Source organism: Lepisosteus platostomus, chromosome 9 (assembly GCF_059453375.1).
Source record: "Lepisosteus platostomus isolate fLepPlt1 chromosome 9, fLepPlt1.hap1, whole genome shotgun sequence".
In the NCBI taxonomy this organism is placed as follows: Eukaryota; Metazoa; Chordata; class Actinopteri; order Semionotiformes; family Lepisosteidae; genus Lepisosteus; species Lepisosteus platostomus.
In genome coordinates this window covers 24,613,570-24,633,012 of record NC_142619.1, presented here as the reverse complement: position 1 = coordinate 24,633,012, position 19,443 = coordinate 24,613,570, and the positions used below count along the sequence as shown (strand labels likewise).

General features: G+C 33.6%; 2 protein-coding genes across 5 annotated transcripts in view; both read left to right on the top strand.

The window, feature by feature from the left end:
- Positions 1–19,443, top strand: part of LOC148654663 (phosphatidylinositol phosphatase PTPRQ-like) — an 87,967-nt gene that overhangs the window by 31,588 nt on the left and 36,936 nt on the right. For 3 of the 4 annotated variants that reach the window (XM_088647252.1, XM_088647251.1, XM_088647250.1), the window contains exons 25-33: positions 3,501–3,629; positions 7,304–7,450; positions 7,697–7,863; positions 8,311–8,830; positions 9,366–9,527; positions 9,652–9,831; positions 10,116–10,223; positions 10,518–10,799; positions 11,695–11,976. In XM_088647252.1, coding sequence (XP_088503378.1) covers positions 3,501–3,629; positions 7,304–7,450; positions 7,697–7,863; positions 8,311–8,830; positions 9,366–9,527; positions 9,652–9,831; positions 10,116–10,223; positions 10,518–10,799; positions 11,695–11,976 — 1,977 coding nt within the window. The remainder of the gene's footprint in view (positions 1–3,500; positions 3,630–7,303; positions 7,451–7,696; positions 7,864–8,310; positions 8,831–9,365; positions 9,528–9,651; positions 9,832–10,115; positions 10,224–10,517; positions 10,800–11,694; positions 11,977–19,443) is intronic. The other variant, XM_088647253.1, reaches the window with a different exon arrangement.
- Positions 11,985–19,437, top strand: LOC148654664 (phosphatidylinositol phosphatase PTPRQ-like). The gene is made up of 5 exons (XM_088647254.1): positions 11,985–14,760; positions 15,392–15,546; positions 16,075–16,217; positions 17,787–17,955; positions 18,659–19,437. Exons 1-5 carry the CDS (start codon positions 14,708–14,710, stop codon positions 18,895–18,897), a joined length of 759 nt encoding a protein of 252 aa, XP_088503380.1. The 5' UTR covers positions 11,985–14,707; the 3' UTR covers positions 18,898–19,437.

The following is a 19,443-nucleotide window of genomic DNA, read 5'->3' as shown; positions in this document are numbered from 1 at the left end:
TCCACAAGCTTATGTCAATATGGTAAAGTAAAAGAGCAAAGGTACTGTTAAAGCTATCTTAGTTCCGATCAAATAATACCAAATATATACAGTAAATCAAATACATAACTAGATAAAATATTTTCTGTTATGTAAGTGCTATAATTTTAAAATATTATTTTAACTAGTTTAACTGTTTGATCTTTAACATCGCATGTCATTTTGCTTTCTGTTTAATATCATTTTGACAACAACATAGATAACATTTTAAACACAAGTATCATAGTTTTAAAATTATTTACTTTCAAGTGTGTGTCAAAGGTTATGAAATTTACCACGTTAGGTACATTAAGACAACACACTACAAAATCTGCATACCTCATTAGAAAAATCACATTTACATCTATTCTACAGTACCTTTTTCTAAAAATAGGAAACATACCTTGAAATTCATAATAAGGACATTAAACATTTTACTAATATGAAGAAAATGAAATGCAATGTCTTTTTCTTGGGTTCAAGATGAAAGTCAAGTGTCTGTTACTTAGAAACAAAAGTTCAGGTAAAGAATGATGATATGTAGTGGATTTGATTTATATTTGACTCCACCGGTTGCAAGGATTTAGAAGCAGGGTATAAAAGTCCTTAAGCAGAGCAAGAGACCAGAAAGTAAGCTCTTCTTACAGGGCTGTACTATTGAGTCTTTTTGAATGAACAAAGCCTTATTGTAAGTGTAGGAAACTTTCTGCATAATGAAAAGTAGACTATTACATTTGGTTTTTCTGAGTATATAACATCAACATAAATTTTTGCCTTATTTGTAGTCTAAATTTTTAGTCTAAATTTAAAACCATAACAATGTGTAAACTATGAAATACTTAATATTATTGTAATATTTTGAGTAGCCTCAGTCAGATGTTCTTCCTAGAAGATTTACCTTGTAAATTTATTGTCAATGAAGCAAATAAAGTAAAATACTGTAGATGTTGAATTGATAGAAAACCTGACAGGAAGTAGATGGAAAATTACAGCATTTGGATTGCACCCACAGATTATAAATCTGACAGCTACTGGCTGTTTATGCACAGAAGAAATGTAAACTAATTTATGAATATTTTTTTCATTCTATTTTTAAGTAGTTTGCAACAAACATTTTAGTAATGATAAAGATAATACTAAGGATGAGACCTTAAAAACTATGTCCCTAATAATTATGATACTGGATATCACATTGGTTAAAGGGCACCTATTCACACAGTTTTCAGACAGTTAATCTGGATTGACATTATGATGTTTAATTTATATGGTTTTAAGAAATTGCAAAAATATTCTTGTATTTTTCTGAGTATGTTTGGGTTGTTTATTTTTACTTCAAGAACTTTACTCTTCCTATTCATTGCTCAAAAATATGTTGAAGTAATCAATCCAGAAAAATCAGCCCAAAAAAATAAAATCACTTAAAAGAGATTCCACATTTATTTCTGTTAGTTTTACTGAAATGAATAAATAATACTCATCTTGTTGATGGCAAATCAAATGAATACGATGATTAACAGCTCAAATTAGCACAACAATTAAGAAACTGAAAAGGCATTGGTTTAAGCATACAAAACATTTCCTTTCAGCTACAGTTAATTTCTCAATATTCTTTGCCAGTCAGATTGGAATTCACATATACAGTACCATTCTACCAAAAACCTGTGATTTTAACAGTTCTCTTTGTTATTATGCAGAGGGAAGATAAAATAAAACACATTAGAAATGTATGTTTTTAGTGTAGGAGAGGAAATATTTCCACACTATGCCCCTGATTCATCTGCTCTTTGACTTTGATGGACAGCACCGTGGCTGTGCTACATATTCATGACCTCTCTGTAGCTAGTGGAGAGGAATTTTTTTCTGCTATGCAAAAGGAAAAGAATGGCATGAATGTTACCACTCACAAGGAGCTCTGGAAATGGATCAAGACCCTTTTAAATTTAGTTTTATGTTTGCTATTGTAACTGTTCTGTGCAGAGAAGGTAAGTAAGCGCACTAGTTTGCCTTCTATGCAGTGCTTACTTTAAGGAGCTCTTTAATGTTTTTATTTTCTGTAGATGAACAGGCCTGCAAGTTCATTTTTGTTTGGCTCATGTCACAGTTGGGTGTATTATGGCTCATGAGTACTGGCCACTCAGTCTTTCTTAATGTGCTTATTCTTTAAAAAATTTTTTCACTAAAACTGCATTGTTAAGATTTTTTTTCAAATAATGTAATGTTAATGTAGAATTTGTTTTCTAAAAAAATGTGTAATTATTTTAAACACTTTACACTTATTTTTGTCCAATATTTAGATAGCATAAAAAGCTACATAAAAAGTTTGAAAGGGGAATCGTAAATGAAAAAGTAATGCAAGCCGATGAGCAATGGAGTTGTTCTACTTTGTGCAGAAGCTACTTAGATATCAGGGAGACACAGTGTGTCTCCAAAGGTTTGCCTGACTACTGCAATCTCTGGATCTCACATCTGTACCACCCATGTGGGATGAACTACACACAAAAGTTAGCAGGATGAGGCCAAGAATGAAAAGCAGCTGTGGGAATACCTGGAATTCCATAAACTTGGAGTACCTTGAAAAAAGTATTTCTTGGGTAGCTAGATTGAATACCTACAATACACAAATATAATTTGGAATAACTAAGCAATAACTGTTTTGGAATTCTTCTTTCATGAAGCCTGTTGAACCTAATAATATCCTTTTAATTTTACTTTAATTCTTAATTGATGATGGTTTCAAACTTTAAACCAGTACATTTTCCCCAGTTAGAAAGAAAATGAAAACTATTAATTATACAGTTGGGTGGCACAGTGGTCAGCCTTGTAGTGCCGAGAACCTGGGTTCAATTCCTAGGATACTATCTGTGTGGAGGTTGTATGCTCTTGATCCCCTTTGGGTTTTTCCTCCCACAGTCCAAAGACATGTTGGCTGGTTAATTGGCTTCTGAAAAAACTGGCCCTGGTGTCAGTGCATACTGTATTTGTGTGTCTGTGCGTCCCATGATAGACCAGTGTCCTGTCTGGTGGGCACATCCCACCTTGTGCCAATTGCTTGTTTTGTTAGGCTCTGGCTCCCCCTGTGACCCTGTACTGGATCAGCAGATCCAGATTTTCACTAACTGGTGGTACCAAAATAAATATAATTAAATGTTTTTATTTTATTTACACTTTTTTAAACACAAATATTTTTTAGGACACTGTATAGATATATACTGTATGTTCTTATAGCTAACAAATACTCAGTCTTTGAGAGTTAATATTACCTTTTATAATATACAGTATGGATACTTAGTACTATGTTCTATTTGAAAGTCCTGTGAAGTATAGTACAATATACAACAGTTTGGCTTGTCATGCTGTATCACTGATACACTACAAAAAAGTGATGCTAACGTTGTTAGGGGGTATTTAAATCCACTTAATATGAACATTTCATTTCATTATTAGAAGTATAATTAATTAAGTTGTAATATTTTTTATTATAGCACCTGAAGACCCACCACAGAATCTCACAGCATGGAATATCACTTCAAAATCTTTCTCAGTGTCTTGGGATGCTCCAACCATTGTAACCGGAAGATTCAGCTATGTAATTGAGCTACATGGACTTTTGGGTGAGTTTAAAGGTTAAGATAAAGTTTAATATGACTTTAGAATGATCGACCATGTAAAAAACTGGACATTTTAATTTGTTTTTCCGACCGTATCAAATATATCAAATGCACATCAAATGCAAAGAAAACTACAAGTTAAACTCAGCTGAAACAAATGGAACTTTTAAGCAGAAGTTTGGGAAGAGGTCAAATTCTAATCTTGCCCATTTTCACTTTCCTATGCATAATTATCTCGCCTCCTATGTAGTGCCACCTATTCACTTCTTTTCACACGTCCCTCCCTGCACCCCAGCTTCACCCTTGCAGCAAAATGTGGAGGGGGGCTCCTGTCTCCCTCATTTTTACAGTCACATTGTCATTCCCTCATCCAGACAATTTATGCCAAATACATTTCCAATAGGTTTTGTGTCTTCGTAAGCCTAGGTAAGGTGCATTCACTTTTTTGTTTTCAAATATGACATACAGTAGTTGAATATAAAGGTTCATTTACATTTAATACATTTGTTTGTTTAGTGATCTGTTATCACTATATTATAATCTGTCAATAGAAATCATTTTCTATTAAAAATAGTACAACTATTATATACTATAATTTAGATTCAACAGGCTTAATACTAGAGTCATAATAATAACTCCTTTTTTAGCCATAACAATAATGACAGCGAATAGAGATAATGTACATTGGATTCTGAGCTTAATTTTGTGGTAGTCATTTCATTTGCAAGTTTTCCTGCCTTAAAGCCTTAAAGAGAACAATAAGAGGAACCCATGTGTCTAACAGCTTTCAGTGTTTTGCAGAACTAAACTGAGATTCTCCAGCCACAATCTTGGACCACATAACAGCCTTGTTACTGTGTAATCACACTCTAAACATTCTAACACATCATGACACTAGCATCTGAGAATGGTGAAGTCTGTGTTTTGTTAGTTTCATAGGCATATAATTATCTGTTTTATTTGTGTAATTGCTGTACAGTTTTTGTTTGTGATCTCACTGCAACGCTTTCATTATTCCACCCCCTAGAGCCTCAGCTTATTTTTCATTTTAGCAGTTGTAGTTTTCATATTGATGTTGAACATACAAATCCATGTCCAACAATTGTGTTGTATCTCAGTTTAAATAGTTTTTTTAAATGTCCTTAATGTGTAGTCATTTTAATTTTCTCTCATTCTTTTCCAAGATGATTCTCGATTAGTATAGTGGTGGTATCCCTGTAAACTGTGACTAAACATAAACTAAACTGACTGACATAAAAAGGATCAAGAGTGATCAAAATGTATTTATTACTGGGTTGTCTTTATTCTTATTTTTAAAGATCATATTGCATTTATTTACACATTAGTTAGTATCTATGTCTTGGTTTTGTTGCTTTCTCTTGCTTTCTGTTATGGAGTCTTCAAACTTTGGCAGCACAGGATCTAACTGGATCATCAATTTATCCACCATTGGCATTATTTTTAGCACCGATTTTCAGATCAACCCAGAATTCAGTCCAGTTTGCTGGTTGGCTCTGTTAATTCATATACAGTGGGGTCTTGACATTCTCTGCACCAATCTCTCACGAATTGCCAGATTCACATATAAACAAGTACACCTCTATATAATTACATAATGTATTGCAGTATTGTTACAAGGCAACTAGGACTTTACTATAGGCTGCACCTGGGGAGGTCAGTTTTCTGTAAAAGCACTCAAAGAGGAGACCAAGGTTGTCTGATCAGACCATCACAGTCACTTGCCACAGTGAGATTGTATGATCTCAGGGTGAGTGAAATCTGTAGGAGGAACTTATAAAAGCTTCACAGCTACATGTACTCTAAAGGAAGTGAAAGTAATTACTTTTCTCATTTAGTAGCAGCCTCGGTCGTTTCTGTGTTTCTGTGTTAGCTTGCTGGTTAGAAAGAAGATGGGCAAGAGTCAGACCAGTCATCAGAATTGACTGGGTGAGGAACTTCCACTGCTACTGGATTCTGGTGGAGTTAAATGTGTGATTAGAAGGGTGACTAACAGGGTAGAAAAGGGAGTGTAGCAGCAGTGCGGTTCCCTAGACTGTTTAACCTCCCATATTTAGGTTGGGTTCATGTGCAGATTCCCTGCTACACTACCATCAAAGGGGTATCTGTTACAAGTATATGGTATGTATGTTTAAAAGACATAAATAACCCTCCTTTATATGATACTTAAAGTACAAATGCATTGGCTTTAAGTAAATAAAAAAACATAGAGCAATTTAAACAACAGTAATCAGAAACTTATAGTAATCACATTCATAACATGAATCCCTCCTCTGCGTCCAACAGATGCCTGCAGTTTCTCTCTCTGCCTCCCAATCTCTGTGATTAGCATGCCCCACTACAGAAAGGTATAAAAAGGGCATTAACATTGTCTGTGAGCCTGTAAGATCATCTGTAGTCTGTCATTCCTACAGTACTGTATGTGGCTGACACAGATCCAGGAGCATTCGTTAGAATGTAAAAACGAGGCAGGGAGTAGGGAGAGACTCACAAACTCGATTCATCACATGGTCCTAGTCTGTTGTGAAGCTAATTTGAAAGATGTGCTTTACAATTTTCTGTTTGGTTTGGGCTCTACTCTTCTTCCATCCAAGACCCCCTTGGCCAGATTATCGCGAATAAAAAAAATTGCAAATGTTAAATTTGCAGTTGTTTCCACTTCATACAGTATTACCTTACGCTTTGCCATTGGATATTGTTGTAATTATGAAGAGATCATGATGAAATTAGTTCCAGTTGAGTAAAATTTCAATAATGGAGTGCAACTAGAGAGGGTGCTCTGTGACATGGCAATTATAATGTCTGCAGTCTAGGAAGGCACTGTTGAGCAAGTCACAATATGTGTCTGTGGCATCAGTATTGTCTATCTTGTTCTTTGATTGCTGCCACCAAGGAAAAATAAATCCTCACCCTTATCTAGTAATTACGAGAAACATATCTCGTAATTATGACTTAGTAATTCTTGCGTACTTTATGTGCTCACGCGATAGCACAATTGTCGTATAATACCTATATCAAGTAGGTAGCTACGTCAGAATTCCGTGCTGAAAAAAAAACACAATGTTTTGGCTGTGAGGGCTTCATTATTATGATTCTGTTCATATTGGCTAAAATTTACAAGATTTCATTATGACTAAATCCCAGTCAAAATCTATACAAAATCTGCAGCGCTGGACACAATCATTAAACCAAAAGTGCCAGCCAAGTTCACCACAACTTCTACATGTGTTCAGTGCACAACGTAACAGGTTGTACATTTGCTGACGTAAGCATTGCTATCTCGTAATTACAAGATAAGGGGGCAATTTTTTTTCCCCTTAGTGGCAGCAATGTGCTTCCGTAATCACAAAACTGTGTCCTGCATCTGAAATGTTGATGTTAATTGTCTATTTATTTGCAACATTTTAAATTTTAACACATACAAGAAAGAATGTCACATCCATTACAGAAGTATTTATTTTTAATTATTTCTTGTGATTGTAATGGTAATTTCACAAACATACACTGAAAATTGACTACCTTTGTAAGAAGGACTGTTAAGAAAAACTTAGTTAATACAAGTAACAGAAAATTATTTTAAAATAAACTAAAGAATGTTTTAAAAGTCAGCAGACAGTATGTATTTGATTATATATGTGCTTATTTGTTTTTCATTTCAGGGTTTATCTTTGAAAACACCACAAGTGATATGAGGTTCTCATATTTTGGACTGACTCCATACACAACATATACAGTGGTTGTCCGTGCAAAATCTGCAGGAGCTTTGGGGCCTCATGCCAACACAACTGTGTTAACTCCAGCTGAAGGTCAGTGTTGGGCTGTCTTTTTTCAGTTATTATCAGTAGTAAAAGTGTTTTCAAGCACGAGATGTTCTCCCCAGGTTTAGTTTAAACTTGAGTGACCCCTTGTGTCCATGAATTTACAAAGATTAGAAATCACCAGTAGATGGCATGAGGAAACAAAGAAAAGTCAAGTACTTTCAAAACTGTTGATGATCCTCTAGTATATTGATTTCTGAATATTTTATTCCCATCATTATTATTTATTTACAGCTCCTAGTGAAGTTATTGGCTTGAAAGCAACAGTCATTGATTCAACATCTGTGAAGCTATCATGGAAAAGCCCACAGCATCCAAATGGATTAATTACCCAATACAAGATTCTTGTTTTAATGAAAGGGCTTCATGTCCAAAGCATCTTTCTTAGAGGAAAAGTGAAGGTATTTCTCAAATATATGTTGCAGTTAGTACCATTTAATAATGATTAGAAACCTCCCTGCTGTAGTTGTGAGCTTATTGAGAAATCAAAGTTAATTATTTCTGATCATTTTTTTAATCTTGACTTGTAATTTTCATTTTGTGAGGTAAGAGTAATCAGTAATTTTCCAAACGTTCACACATACATTTGCATTTATTGCCAGTTGGTTAGGAAAGCATAGTTAAGAGTATTGTTTTGTGATTGTTAACAGAGCCAAATAATTCTTTATGTAAAATAAATACTACTAATCAATTTATTTTATATATTCGCTGATAACAGTAAAAAGTTAGTATTATATTTCTTTACCTTTAACTTTGAATTTGTGAACAATACATTGTGAAAGTAATCAAATACTGTATATTACTTGCTGTGTGCTTTATACTGTATTTATTTTTTGTTTTTGTTTTAGGACTTAAATTACACCACATTAGACAGCGATGGTATGGTAATACAGAATGTTACCTTAGGCAACTCTGATCTTTATGAAGGCACAACTGATTTGATTTCATCAACTTTGTCACCGGTTTCTCCACTTACTTCATCATTTCCTTCATCCGCAAAAATACCGTTTCTCGCAGACAGGCCAAGCACCACCTCTCACACCTCTGAAAGTAGCACAGCATCTTTTGTTACACAAGCTCCATTAACATCATCACTGCCACAGACTTCCTTGCATGCTGGAACTTTGAGGTCATGGTCATCTAATGCTGCTTATTCACTGCCTTACACTGCTACTGACAACACAAAGCCTACTGAAGGAAATGGAGCTACCACAAAGGCGCCCTTGAGTTTCACCTCAACATCTGGATCATTACCCACAGAAACAGCTGCCCCACCAGAGGAGATCTTACGGTTCACTTCCTTCGACTCTAATCCAACACGCCCTCGTGTTTCAGCACGAGCTGCTGTCTTTGCTGATGTTCCAGGAGGTAAATAAGGCTTAGATACGCTGACCAGTCTAGTGCTTGGCAGCTAACAGGTGGAGCTTACCGCATTACATGATGATGTCTTTGGCGCATAGAGCTGCTCTGTGTTGCCAATGTATTTTTACCTTTAGTGACTTTATGACTGTGTAAATGGAGCATGTTGTGGTTATATTGGAAGGATTGAAATATCTTGTTTCCCTTTTTGCTCGTAATATGATCTCTGAAAGCATGTGGTAAACATTTTAATGCAGTGAATGTATTAACACTACTGACAATTTGTGTAAAACAAAAAAAGCTTTTGCTGTTTTTAATATTACTATTTAATTTCTGCAACAAATATGAATTTGAGCTAGAAAGGCAAGTGGCAATCACATTAGTTATGTTTGGTGAAATATAGTCAACTGTCCAATTCAAATTAGTGTTATTTAGATTGTTTCAATGTATCACTAGTTTTGCAGAAGAATAGCTATATTGTCTTGTATGAGAATGTACTGCGAATTACCTTGATGATGAATTACCTTGATTTTGTAATTTACAGTGAAAGTTACAAACATTGAAGTCCCAGATATCTCAGCTGATCAAATCTCATATGTTGTTAAAAACCTCATTCCTTTTACTGAGTACACCTTTAGCGTGTCTGCCTTCACTGCTGTAGGAGAAGGACCACCAACTAAAATATCAGAGAAAACAAGGGAACAAGGTAATCTGTCATTTGAAATTCAAAGATTCACCATTATTTCATAATTTCATAATTTGATCATTTAATTATTCTCAATTAGGTATCTGTCCTGGTTTTCTATCTAATATTATGTCTGTTTTTTTAGTACCAAGTTCTGTACAAAATGTGTATTATCAGAATATAAGTTCGACATCAATTTTGTTGTCCTGGGACCCTCCCCTGAACCCCAATGGCAAAATTATCCATTATACTGTGTATGGGATGGATTTGCTAACAAAGGAAGCTTTTCACAAAATCACAAATCAGACACAAATTATCCTCTCAGGTAAAGATAAATTACTATTTTGCTTATTTACTTTACTTACTATAAATATTACTACTGTATGTTACTATTATGCAAATGTAAATTTAATCATGTTAAGTAGATTGTGAGTATTGTATAAGTCTTGTATAAACTCTCAGGAGTTGTTAATGGTATTCTGTTGTTCTTTTATTCTATTGAATGCATCTACCGTTAGAGTGCTCTTGGCCTGTGATGAGACACCACAGCTTTAACTGTAATGCACTGTACTCTTATGATATAAATTAATAGAAGTCTTTTATATATAGGATTGAAAAAGTACACAGAGTACAAACTGCGTGTAGCTGCATCGACCATTGTGGGAGAAAGCTCCCTTTCTGAGGAAGATGACATCTTTGTTATAACACCTGAGGATGGTAAAGAATAAATCATACACTTCTCTCTTTTGTATGAATACATTTCTGTAGTAGAATTTAACTTAATTAAGTGTCCCTTTAAACTGAAGTACTCCTTCGGTTATAATATTACAAAATGTAACAAAACTCAAGTAGGCCAGTTTCTTTGGGGAATTTTAAAAAAGGAAGGTAAAGTTTAATTACATAAAACCCGTCTATGGTTAAAATTATGTTCAACTGGGAAAAGGTAGAGAATCCTGGAAAAGAGTTGAAACGCCTAACTTTTAAATTCTTTTTAAATCTATTTTGTCACAGAACCAGAGTCACCTCCTACGAACCTTACCGTTATTGAGTTGACTGCTTCCACTGCTATAATCAAATGGTCACCTCCAGAAAAGCCAAATGGAATTATTAAGTATTACCAAGTTTTGTATGAGAATTCTACATCCTGGTTAACAGTGAACAGCTCAACGACAAGTGTCAAGCTTAAAAATTTAAAACCTTTCTCTTTCTATAATGTTTCGGTAAGAGCCTATACCAAATATGGATATGGAAACCAAACATCCACAACCTTAACACTGCTGACTAGTGAAGATGGTACGTTCTTCTTTGTAAATTAGTCTTGAGTGTTTTTCAATGACTATTTAAATACAGTAGATTACATGTATCTTTATAAATCTTGAATAATATCTTCATATAATTTCTGTCCATTTATCTTGTGTCATCACTACTTTCACTGCAGCACAAAAAAGGAAAGTAGGTTAACAGGGAAGAAAGTTTGGATTGCTTTTTTAAGTTTAGAATCACCAATTCTCTTTATCCACAAACACTGAGGTTTGTAACCATCTCTTCTGTGTTTAAGGTCTTGTCTCATGGCTACAAACACCATGATTAGTCAGTCAATAATAATATCTAGGTTTAAACCCCTCAATGCCTAGATCATAGAGCTCAACCTGTCATAAGGTGAGCAATGTTACCGGCTGTGCCACTTAGGACATCGCTGAGACATTTGTTCATTTAGTTGTATAGTTCTACACGTGGAAGAAATTCAAGTACAGTAGGTACTGTAGCTGCATCAGCATGTGTAGGCTGCAAAGGAATGGGTAAAGGAAAAAACAACCACAATGTTTCAGCTGTGGAGCCTTGTTTGAAGCAATGTGTTGATTTTCTTTTTCTTTCAGCATGGAATAAACCTTTACGTGTTCCTTAGTTCTATGAGTGGTTCGAAATACATTTAATTTTGGTCAGATCCTGGGTTCTATGATGAAAATATGTGTACTGTGTAGTTTTTTGTGTAATTACCATATTTATTAAATGTAATGTAAATATATAGTCTTAGTGGAATTTGTTTCAACACATTTTATATGCAGTGTGATTCTAATGATAAAAAGCATATTATTTAAATAATCAATTAACATATGTAAAATAAAGTAATGGTTCCTTTATTTAGGGTCTCAGTTTTGCTTACATTGTTCTTTTCTGCTTCTTTCAGCTCCTGGCAGTCCACCATTTAATTTGACATATGGGAGTATTAGTTCCACCAAGATAACAGTTTCATGGCTATCCCCACTGCATGCCAATGGCATTATACTATCTTACACAGTACAATACTGGAATGCATCCCACTCCCTGAATATCAGCACTAATAGCACTAAAGTCATCATATCCAACCTAAAGAAAAATGCATGGTACTGGATAACTGTGGTGGCTAACACCAAGTTTGGGAGTGGAAACCAGACCAGTGATGTTTTAAATGTGACAACGCTAGAAGATGGTGAGTTGCAGGAAAATATGCAGTTCATTTAAAATTTACAAAAAGTGTTATCCTGTCATTAATGAGCATTCCGACTTTTATTACAAACAAAAATGCCTGTTTTTCAGACAGAATAGGTTTTCACTTAAGGGTTTAATAAATATAAAGGTGGAATGTGTCTTGGGTGGGTGTGTTCTCTGAATTTGTTTTTGCAGTATGTCTAGAATGTGCCATTGAAAGGGATCCTGATGAAGATATTTCTTCAATTTCACCTTAATATTTTGTGAGCAATTGATGAAATAATATTTGATGATCAAGTGTGTTTAGGTGAAAATCTTAATTTGCTGTGTGTGAAATGACATTTCCAAATTGTCAAAGGGTTTATAATTACTTCAGTGGTTTCCAAAGGAGGACATACGGAAAAAGCATGCACTAATATAACATATGTACTTCATTTCCAACCAGTTGCAATGTGTATTTAAGTTGTGTTTCACTTGTTTCTCTGCTTACTCTGTGTTTTCTTCAGCAGTTCTAGAGAAGCCTACCCATAATGCAGTACCTCTTACAACAATACTGACTCCTCTTTGAAAACTTTTTTTTCTCGTGGGTTACCCTGGTGAAAAGGTTATGTTTTAGTGAGTTTATTGGTTGTATTCATCATACTGTACCAATGTGTTCGCCATCTTTACTATTATTGGTGTCCTCCAAAAGTGTATTGTAATAGGGTCCAGACAAGTGGAATGACGGTTAAACAAAAAAGATTCTGTGTCTTTGAGCACCGCAGTGTCAAAACTGGACTGCCATGCTTTCTCATCATATTTATTTAAAAAGAAAAACATTGGCCTTTGCTTTTCAAGAAAGTGAAAAATCACTCTCCTGATTGAAACTGAGATTGAGACTGGTCTGTAAACCCCATTTCATCATTCATTATCAGAATAAGATCTTTATCATAACAAGAACACAAAGTGCTATGTTATTTCACCGTTCACATGATTTGTATTTAAAAAAGTCATACTCACATGCAAAAAAAATTTCTTGCATTTAAGTACTAGTCAGGTTTGTATTCCTGTGTAAAAGCAGATATTTTCCATGTTAGCAAAGTAAATATGCTATAAAATACAGCATTTATAGTGGTATTTTAAATGTTAAACTATTATATTTTAGATTTTTTTACATACTATTTGTATTACATTTTTTAATGAAACCAGTCTGTAATCAGTAACGTATAATACTATAACTCTCTTACAAATTCTAAGGTAACAGTTCAATACATCATTTTGCAATGAATGTAATCTCAGCATATCATTTAACCACTGACTTTTAGAACTTTTCATTTTGCCAAAAAAGAATTTCTAGTGATCTTTGATGGTTACGTTTTCTGCCTCAAACCATCATCTACATATCCACTGACACATTTTCATTAGAGATAATCCAAAAGAACAGGAAATTAAATCATTAGCTTTAAAACACATTTTTCATATTAGGATTTCCTGGAAAATAATTCCTGGCATACTTGGTTTAGATTTCAGTATTGGCAATGTTTTCAAAACAATGTTTTGTCGAGAGATATCTTCCTTGTTATCTTTAACCTTCTGTATTTTATTCTGGTTCTGAATTCTATTTATAACAATTGCAGTCTATTAGTGTAGTATTTTATATTTTTATGATTTTTGAAAATTTTCTCGGATTACTAAATTAAAATGAGGTTGTTCAGTTATTTATGATAGGAAAAAGTCAGTGATTGCACACTTAAAGAAGGTAATATAGTTTAGTATATTTAGATTGTTTATAACTCATATGCAAATGGATTTGAATTCTAGTTGTGATTTTGTTTTTAATGTATACATTATGTTGGGGGTAATTAAAATAATTATGCTGTTGAGGTGGGACAATACCATAATTACTTTCCAGGAACAAAAATGGATCAACAACCATAAGGCACAAGAATGTTCATTAAATATGACATACACAATTCCAGTGATATCCATTAACATCTACAGGGCACTCGAAACTGTACTTACACAAATGTACTGCTCTTTAGGGTGAAAGCAAATTACATACAGTATACTCTATTTATTATGAGATCAAATGGAATACAACCGAAACAATGACATCCCAGACTTTGTGTAGATGTGCTCCTTTTTCTGAATACATCATTAACAAATTCACGTTCTCTGGGAAAAATGTATTTTGGATAGCACAGGCCAATCTGGATGCAGTGGATGTTGGATGCAGTTCACACCCACTTAATTGTGTGGGATACTAAGCTGTTTACAAGACTTCAATGTTCTGCTCAGCAGGGATTGCTGCTCCCTCTAGGCCCATTATTTATTTGCTTCTTTTCTGCTTACCTTTTCCTTTAGCTGTGTGTGAGTCACAAGCATGTTTTTTTTAAGAACTGCAATTTTTTATGGAAAAGGAGTTTGCTTTTCAAAAGCACAAGGATTATAACAGCGGTATGCGAAACGAGTGGGTTCTATTAATTTAGATTACAGTGAAATAAAAATATTTCTTCATAAAAACAGAGCTGATGTCGTCTCTAGAGGGTATCCTGTACTGTGCTTGAATTGTATTTGCTGCTACCTTTTCACAGACTATAATTTTGTATATATTAATGATTTTGTAAGACCACTCATTCACAGGAGATTTTGACCTGTAGAAACTGTATTTCTCATGAGCAACAGTTCCAAGCTCCCCTCCACAATTCCTGACTGTAAAGCAGTTGTCTGATTCTGAAGTCAAGGTGTCTTGGATGCCACCATTACAAGCAAATGGACAAGTGCTGTACTATATGGTTTATGTATGGTAAGACAATCTAATGTTTTCCCAACATTACAATACTGCCTTTTCGAAAATGCTAAATGAAATTTTGATTTTTAATATTGAGACTTTAGTTTTGAAGAGAAACTTTTAAATTCATTGCTCTACTGCTCTAGTAAGAAACCATTTGCAATGTTGTGGGATAGCGTTTGGATAAGATGCCAATGTTTAATATTTCCAGGGTTAACATGACATATCCAATAAAATGTGTGCTCCATTGTTACTTTATGTATATTGTGTTTAATACTTTCTAAATAGAACTTAGAATCTATAATTGAAAGGTTAAATGTTAATGGAAAAACATATGCTGTATTGTTTGAACGTATGTACAGTATAGTAAATACAAAACTTCAATGTTTTAGTTTGTTGTTTTGAGTTGATTTTTGAAAAATATTAAACAATTAAAATGTAAGAGGCATTTTGCCAATGTTGTTTACTTACAGTCCTAACCAGATTTACCCCAATACTTACAGTATTTAAAAACAATGTTGTTAGATTCATTAATAGTAACATAGATGAGATTCAGTCATCATTGTTTTTCATTCATTCGGAATTCCTGAAACATGGTTAACACACGTCTCTTTTAACCTTTTGGAAACCACTGCTGATCTACTAGGAACCAGTCAAGTGAATTCATTATAAATGTGACGGAAACATCAGTGTTATTAAGTGTGGAAAGTGGTAAGGAGTATAATGTTTCTGTAAGCGCCTGGACCAGGCTTGGTGATGGAGGCATTAGAAGTGTAATTACGTTCAAGACTTCTGTCAAAGGTAAGCAAATAAATGGGCATATTACTAGTTAAATTGACCAAAAATGTTTTTGAAATAATAGCTGTTTGCTTCTTGAAACTAAATATAACTATACAGATATTACATGAAGTATTTAATTTGTGTTTTTACCAGAAACTGCAATAGTGTGTAAAGGACACCTTGCAGAAGTTTAATCATACATACTGCATAAACGAACAACTTTCTGCAGTTGAATCTAGACTTTTTTAAATTAAAAAAATGATGTGTATGTATGGCTGAGGGTACAAAAGTAACATTTTTTAGGAATATTTATTAGGATTTATTAGGATTAGGAACAATATTAGGAATATTTGTAGCATCTGTAGTAGCTACAACTAAATGTTCGCACTCACCTATTTCTCAGTCATTTGAGCCTTTTGGTAATTTACTGTTTATTGTAATAACTATAACTGCAATGTTACAGACTTCTCAACATTATTTTGAATTGTGAATCTTTAGTTGTGTTAGTTTATGTAAAATAATATTTAAAATGCATTTTCTATTTTGTAGGCCCAGATGATTCTTCAAGAAACATTTCATATGTTAACATAACGTCCACTTCAATACAAGTGTACTGGAATCCTGCAACATTCGGTGGAATAAGCCAATTCTACACAGTTTATTACAGTAACAGCTCAGGCATTTATAGTCAGGTCAGGCATTTTTAACTATCACATTTTTATTTTATTTTGTTGGTATTGTGACCAAATGTTTCAAATAATTTAAGTGTATCTTATTGATTTGGGTTATCCAAAACTTAACCAAAGCTTTATCTTTGAAAAGTAAATATGTTACAAATGAGGGATGGCTATTCTGTCTATGTTGCTTTTCTGTAATCAAATAATAGAACCATTGTATATTGTTTAATTGGAGCTTATTTAGTTTTCTTCTGTCTTGTCTGAATGGTGTATATAAAGATCATTGTTTTTTGTTTTAACAAACTTAGATGTTAAAACAAACCATGATGTTCTGTTCTTTCTTGAATTGGCATTTTGATTTGAAATACCATTTAACAGCATGCTGCAGCAAGGTTGTTACTAAAAAAGCTTGAGTGACATTCTATACTGTATGTCCACAATATATATGGAAATGAATGCCATTACTTTAGGAGTTCAGAAGAGCTTTGCCACAGCTATATAAAAGATCATTGTTAACAGCTGGAGTGATGCATGTAAGTTATATAAAATAAAGCCATAAAAACATGAATTAAAAAAAATGGGCTTGGTTCAAACAACAGCGCACAAGATTGGAATCCTTTTGTGTTGTTTAATATGAAGTTAAGAACAGGACTGTAAGTTTTTCCGTTGATACAGATACTGGTTCAGGAAGACAAATAAAGCCCTGCAGCAGGAAGGACTTAGTTCCAGCTCTAGAAGGTTGAAACATGAGCCTGGTGTGTTGGGAAAGTGCCCTTTCCTCTGTTCACACCTCGGTTCATTCCTATAACACTAATTACAGAAACAGCAGAGGTGTTTTGTTTGAGTGCATTTTGGTGTTGTTTTCACTAATACACAAACTTACTATCACCAGACTCACTTAAAGGGGATTATTATATCATTAACATTTAGCAAGTTCTCCTGATGTCCCTTTGCCTGATGTGTGTAAATAACAATTGGTTCAGGATGTCAAACATCACAGGACAGTAGCTAACAAACAGATGCTGTGTCAGGTAAAAAAGGAAATGCAGATTAGCCAAGTGACACACCAGTGTTTTTCTTTGAGGGTGTTAATTAGAACCTCTGCAATGCCAAATAAAAAAACAGTCAGAAAAGCAGTTACTGTTCATCAAAGCTATCTGCAGAAGCATGTGGCCCCCTTAACTGTGATTTTATCATATTGCAATCTACACAAGTTAATTCTAGTAATTCCCAAACTTACATATACATAAAAACATAAGAAAGATTATAGACAAATGGACAATGCCCATCTCATCTAACCTAACTGCATATAAAAAGGCTTGTAAGATTGATTTTAAGAATGTAGCAATGTACCAAATAAAAAAGTACAAGTCTAAATGTGTCTTTAAGTTTTAGCTTTATGAGTAGAGTTAATAGGCTTTCCTCCTGTGCGGGGTGTGGTGTATTGACCCTTGTAAGGCTGAGGGTTAAAAAGTCCTGAGACCTATACAGGTATTCATTATTTTAATTTATGCAGATGTTCTTTATTTCCTATTTATTTTTATTGCCTGGTATATGTTCATGCATAATTATTATTTTTTTCAGAACGTTACAGTCTTTGATTCTTATACTGATACTGCAAACTCAACTTATTCCACAATAATTAATGACCTTGTCACATTCAGTCTATACCGTCTATGGATTAGTACAAGTGCTGCCCTTGGAAATGAAAATCTTATGAGTGACATGATATACGTGTACACAGAAGAGGATGGTAGGTATTTACACTGCAACATTCTGAACATATTTGTACTCTTGTGTAGTCTACTCCATTTTTTCTATTTTTATAAATCACATAAAAACTTTAAAACATTCTCAACAATTTTCATTAAAAATTATTTGTCATTATTTGTTTTGTTAAAGGCAAAAATGCAAAAACCTAAATTTACTTTCTAAAATGTATTGGGAAAGGAATAGTAATTCTGTTGGTTTCTCAAAGCAGGAGCCATATTTTTTAACATATAGTAGGCTATAAACATTTTGTTAGCTGAGCTTTGGTCCAGAAATAAAAATGGATATTATAGTGCTGTTTTATTAATTTTGTGTGATGATGTTTTAATCAAATGTTTTACAATATTGTCTTTAAAGTTATCAATTTGCATTGCTTTTGGAGTTATTTTTGTTTTTATTCTGTTCTTCATATTTAACTTAATCTTTACCTCCAGCGTAATAATGAAAATATAAAATTACTAAGATCTATAGTGTTGCTTTTAAAATTAATTTATTGTACTCACTGGGTTTTTATGAGATTTTAGAAAAAAGTGGTAGATGTCACAATGAAACTTTATTTTAATTCTTTACACTCTGCTAAACTCTCTCAAATGAGGAATAATATTTTTACTTTGCCATCTGCTATTATTATGATCTGCTTTGTCTGATGCTATTCTGCCTTGTTAAAGTCTTTTGTTGTGTTCCAGTTCCAGAGGATTTGAAACCTGCCTTTCCTGTTCAGATCATCACATGGGCTCTTCTTTTCTGGCTTCACCCTTTAAAGCCACATGGGCTTATCACTAAGTATAAGCTTCCAGTTGACAGTAGTCAGAGTTTCCATGTTTTCTCTACTGAGATTTCTTCTGTTTTCTACAGTGGAAATGTTTTAGGTTTCTTCAAGTGCAATCATTGTACAATAATTATTTCTTACTCTTCTTATTACTGAACAAAAGAACATACAGTATTATGAAGAAATTGGTTTGTGTAATAAAATCAGTTTGTAACAATAGACATGGTGCAATTCGAAGTGAAACACTTCCAATATGTGAAAATGTGTTTGTGTTTAATGATCCCTGCTGGCAAATAAGAATTGATTAATTAGTGTGATTTTAAAGTGATAAAATGAAGTCAAGTCTGAAAGGGTCAGCTCATTGAAAAAGTGTGGGTTGTCCATGGAATGTTTGAAGAGAGTGTGTGTCATTTGTGCCATTCCATAAAATTCTAGAAATAAGCTAATGTGATGGGTATAAAATACCTTACAGTCCTTGTGCAAGAAGGATGTAATCAAAGTGCTATTTTATAGGTTTTGTTATTTTGTTTTCCTGGTGCTCTTAGATTATCTTGGTAATTACCAACAAGAAAATGGCTTGAAGATGCATTCCACCTTTATGTTAAGCTTTGGGTTATATCCAATTGTATTGTTTTACCGATTGTATAATAGCATCTATTTTGTTTAAACAATTAAAGCAGTTAAGTATTCAATATTATTTTA

Bases quoted from the DNA above. Each gene is read 5' to 3' on its own strand.
- LOC148654664 (XM_088647254.1), top strand. From the start codon at position 14,708: ATGCCACCATTACAAGCAAATGGACAAGTGCTGTACTATATGGTTTAT. The intron at 14,761-15,391 runs GTAAGACAATCT...CTGATCTACTAG, and splicing joins TACTATATGGTTTATGTATG to GAACCAGTCAAGTGAATTCA. The intron at 15,547-16,074 runs GTAAGCAAATAA...TCTATTTTGTAG, and splicing joins GTTCAAGACTTCTGTCAAAG to GCCCAGATGATTCTTCAAGA.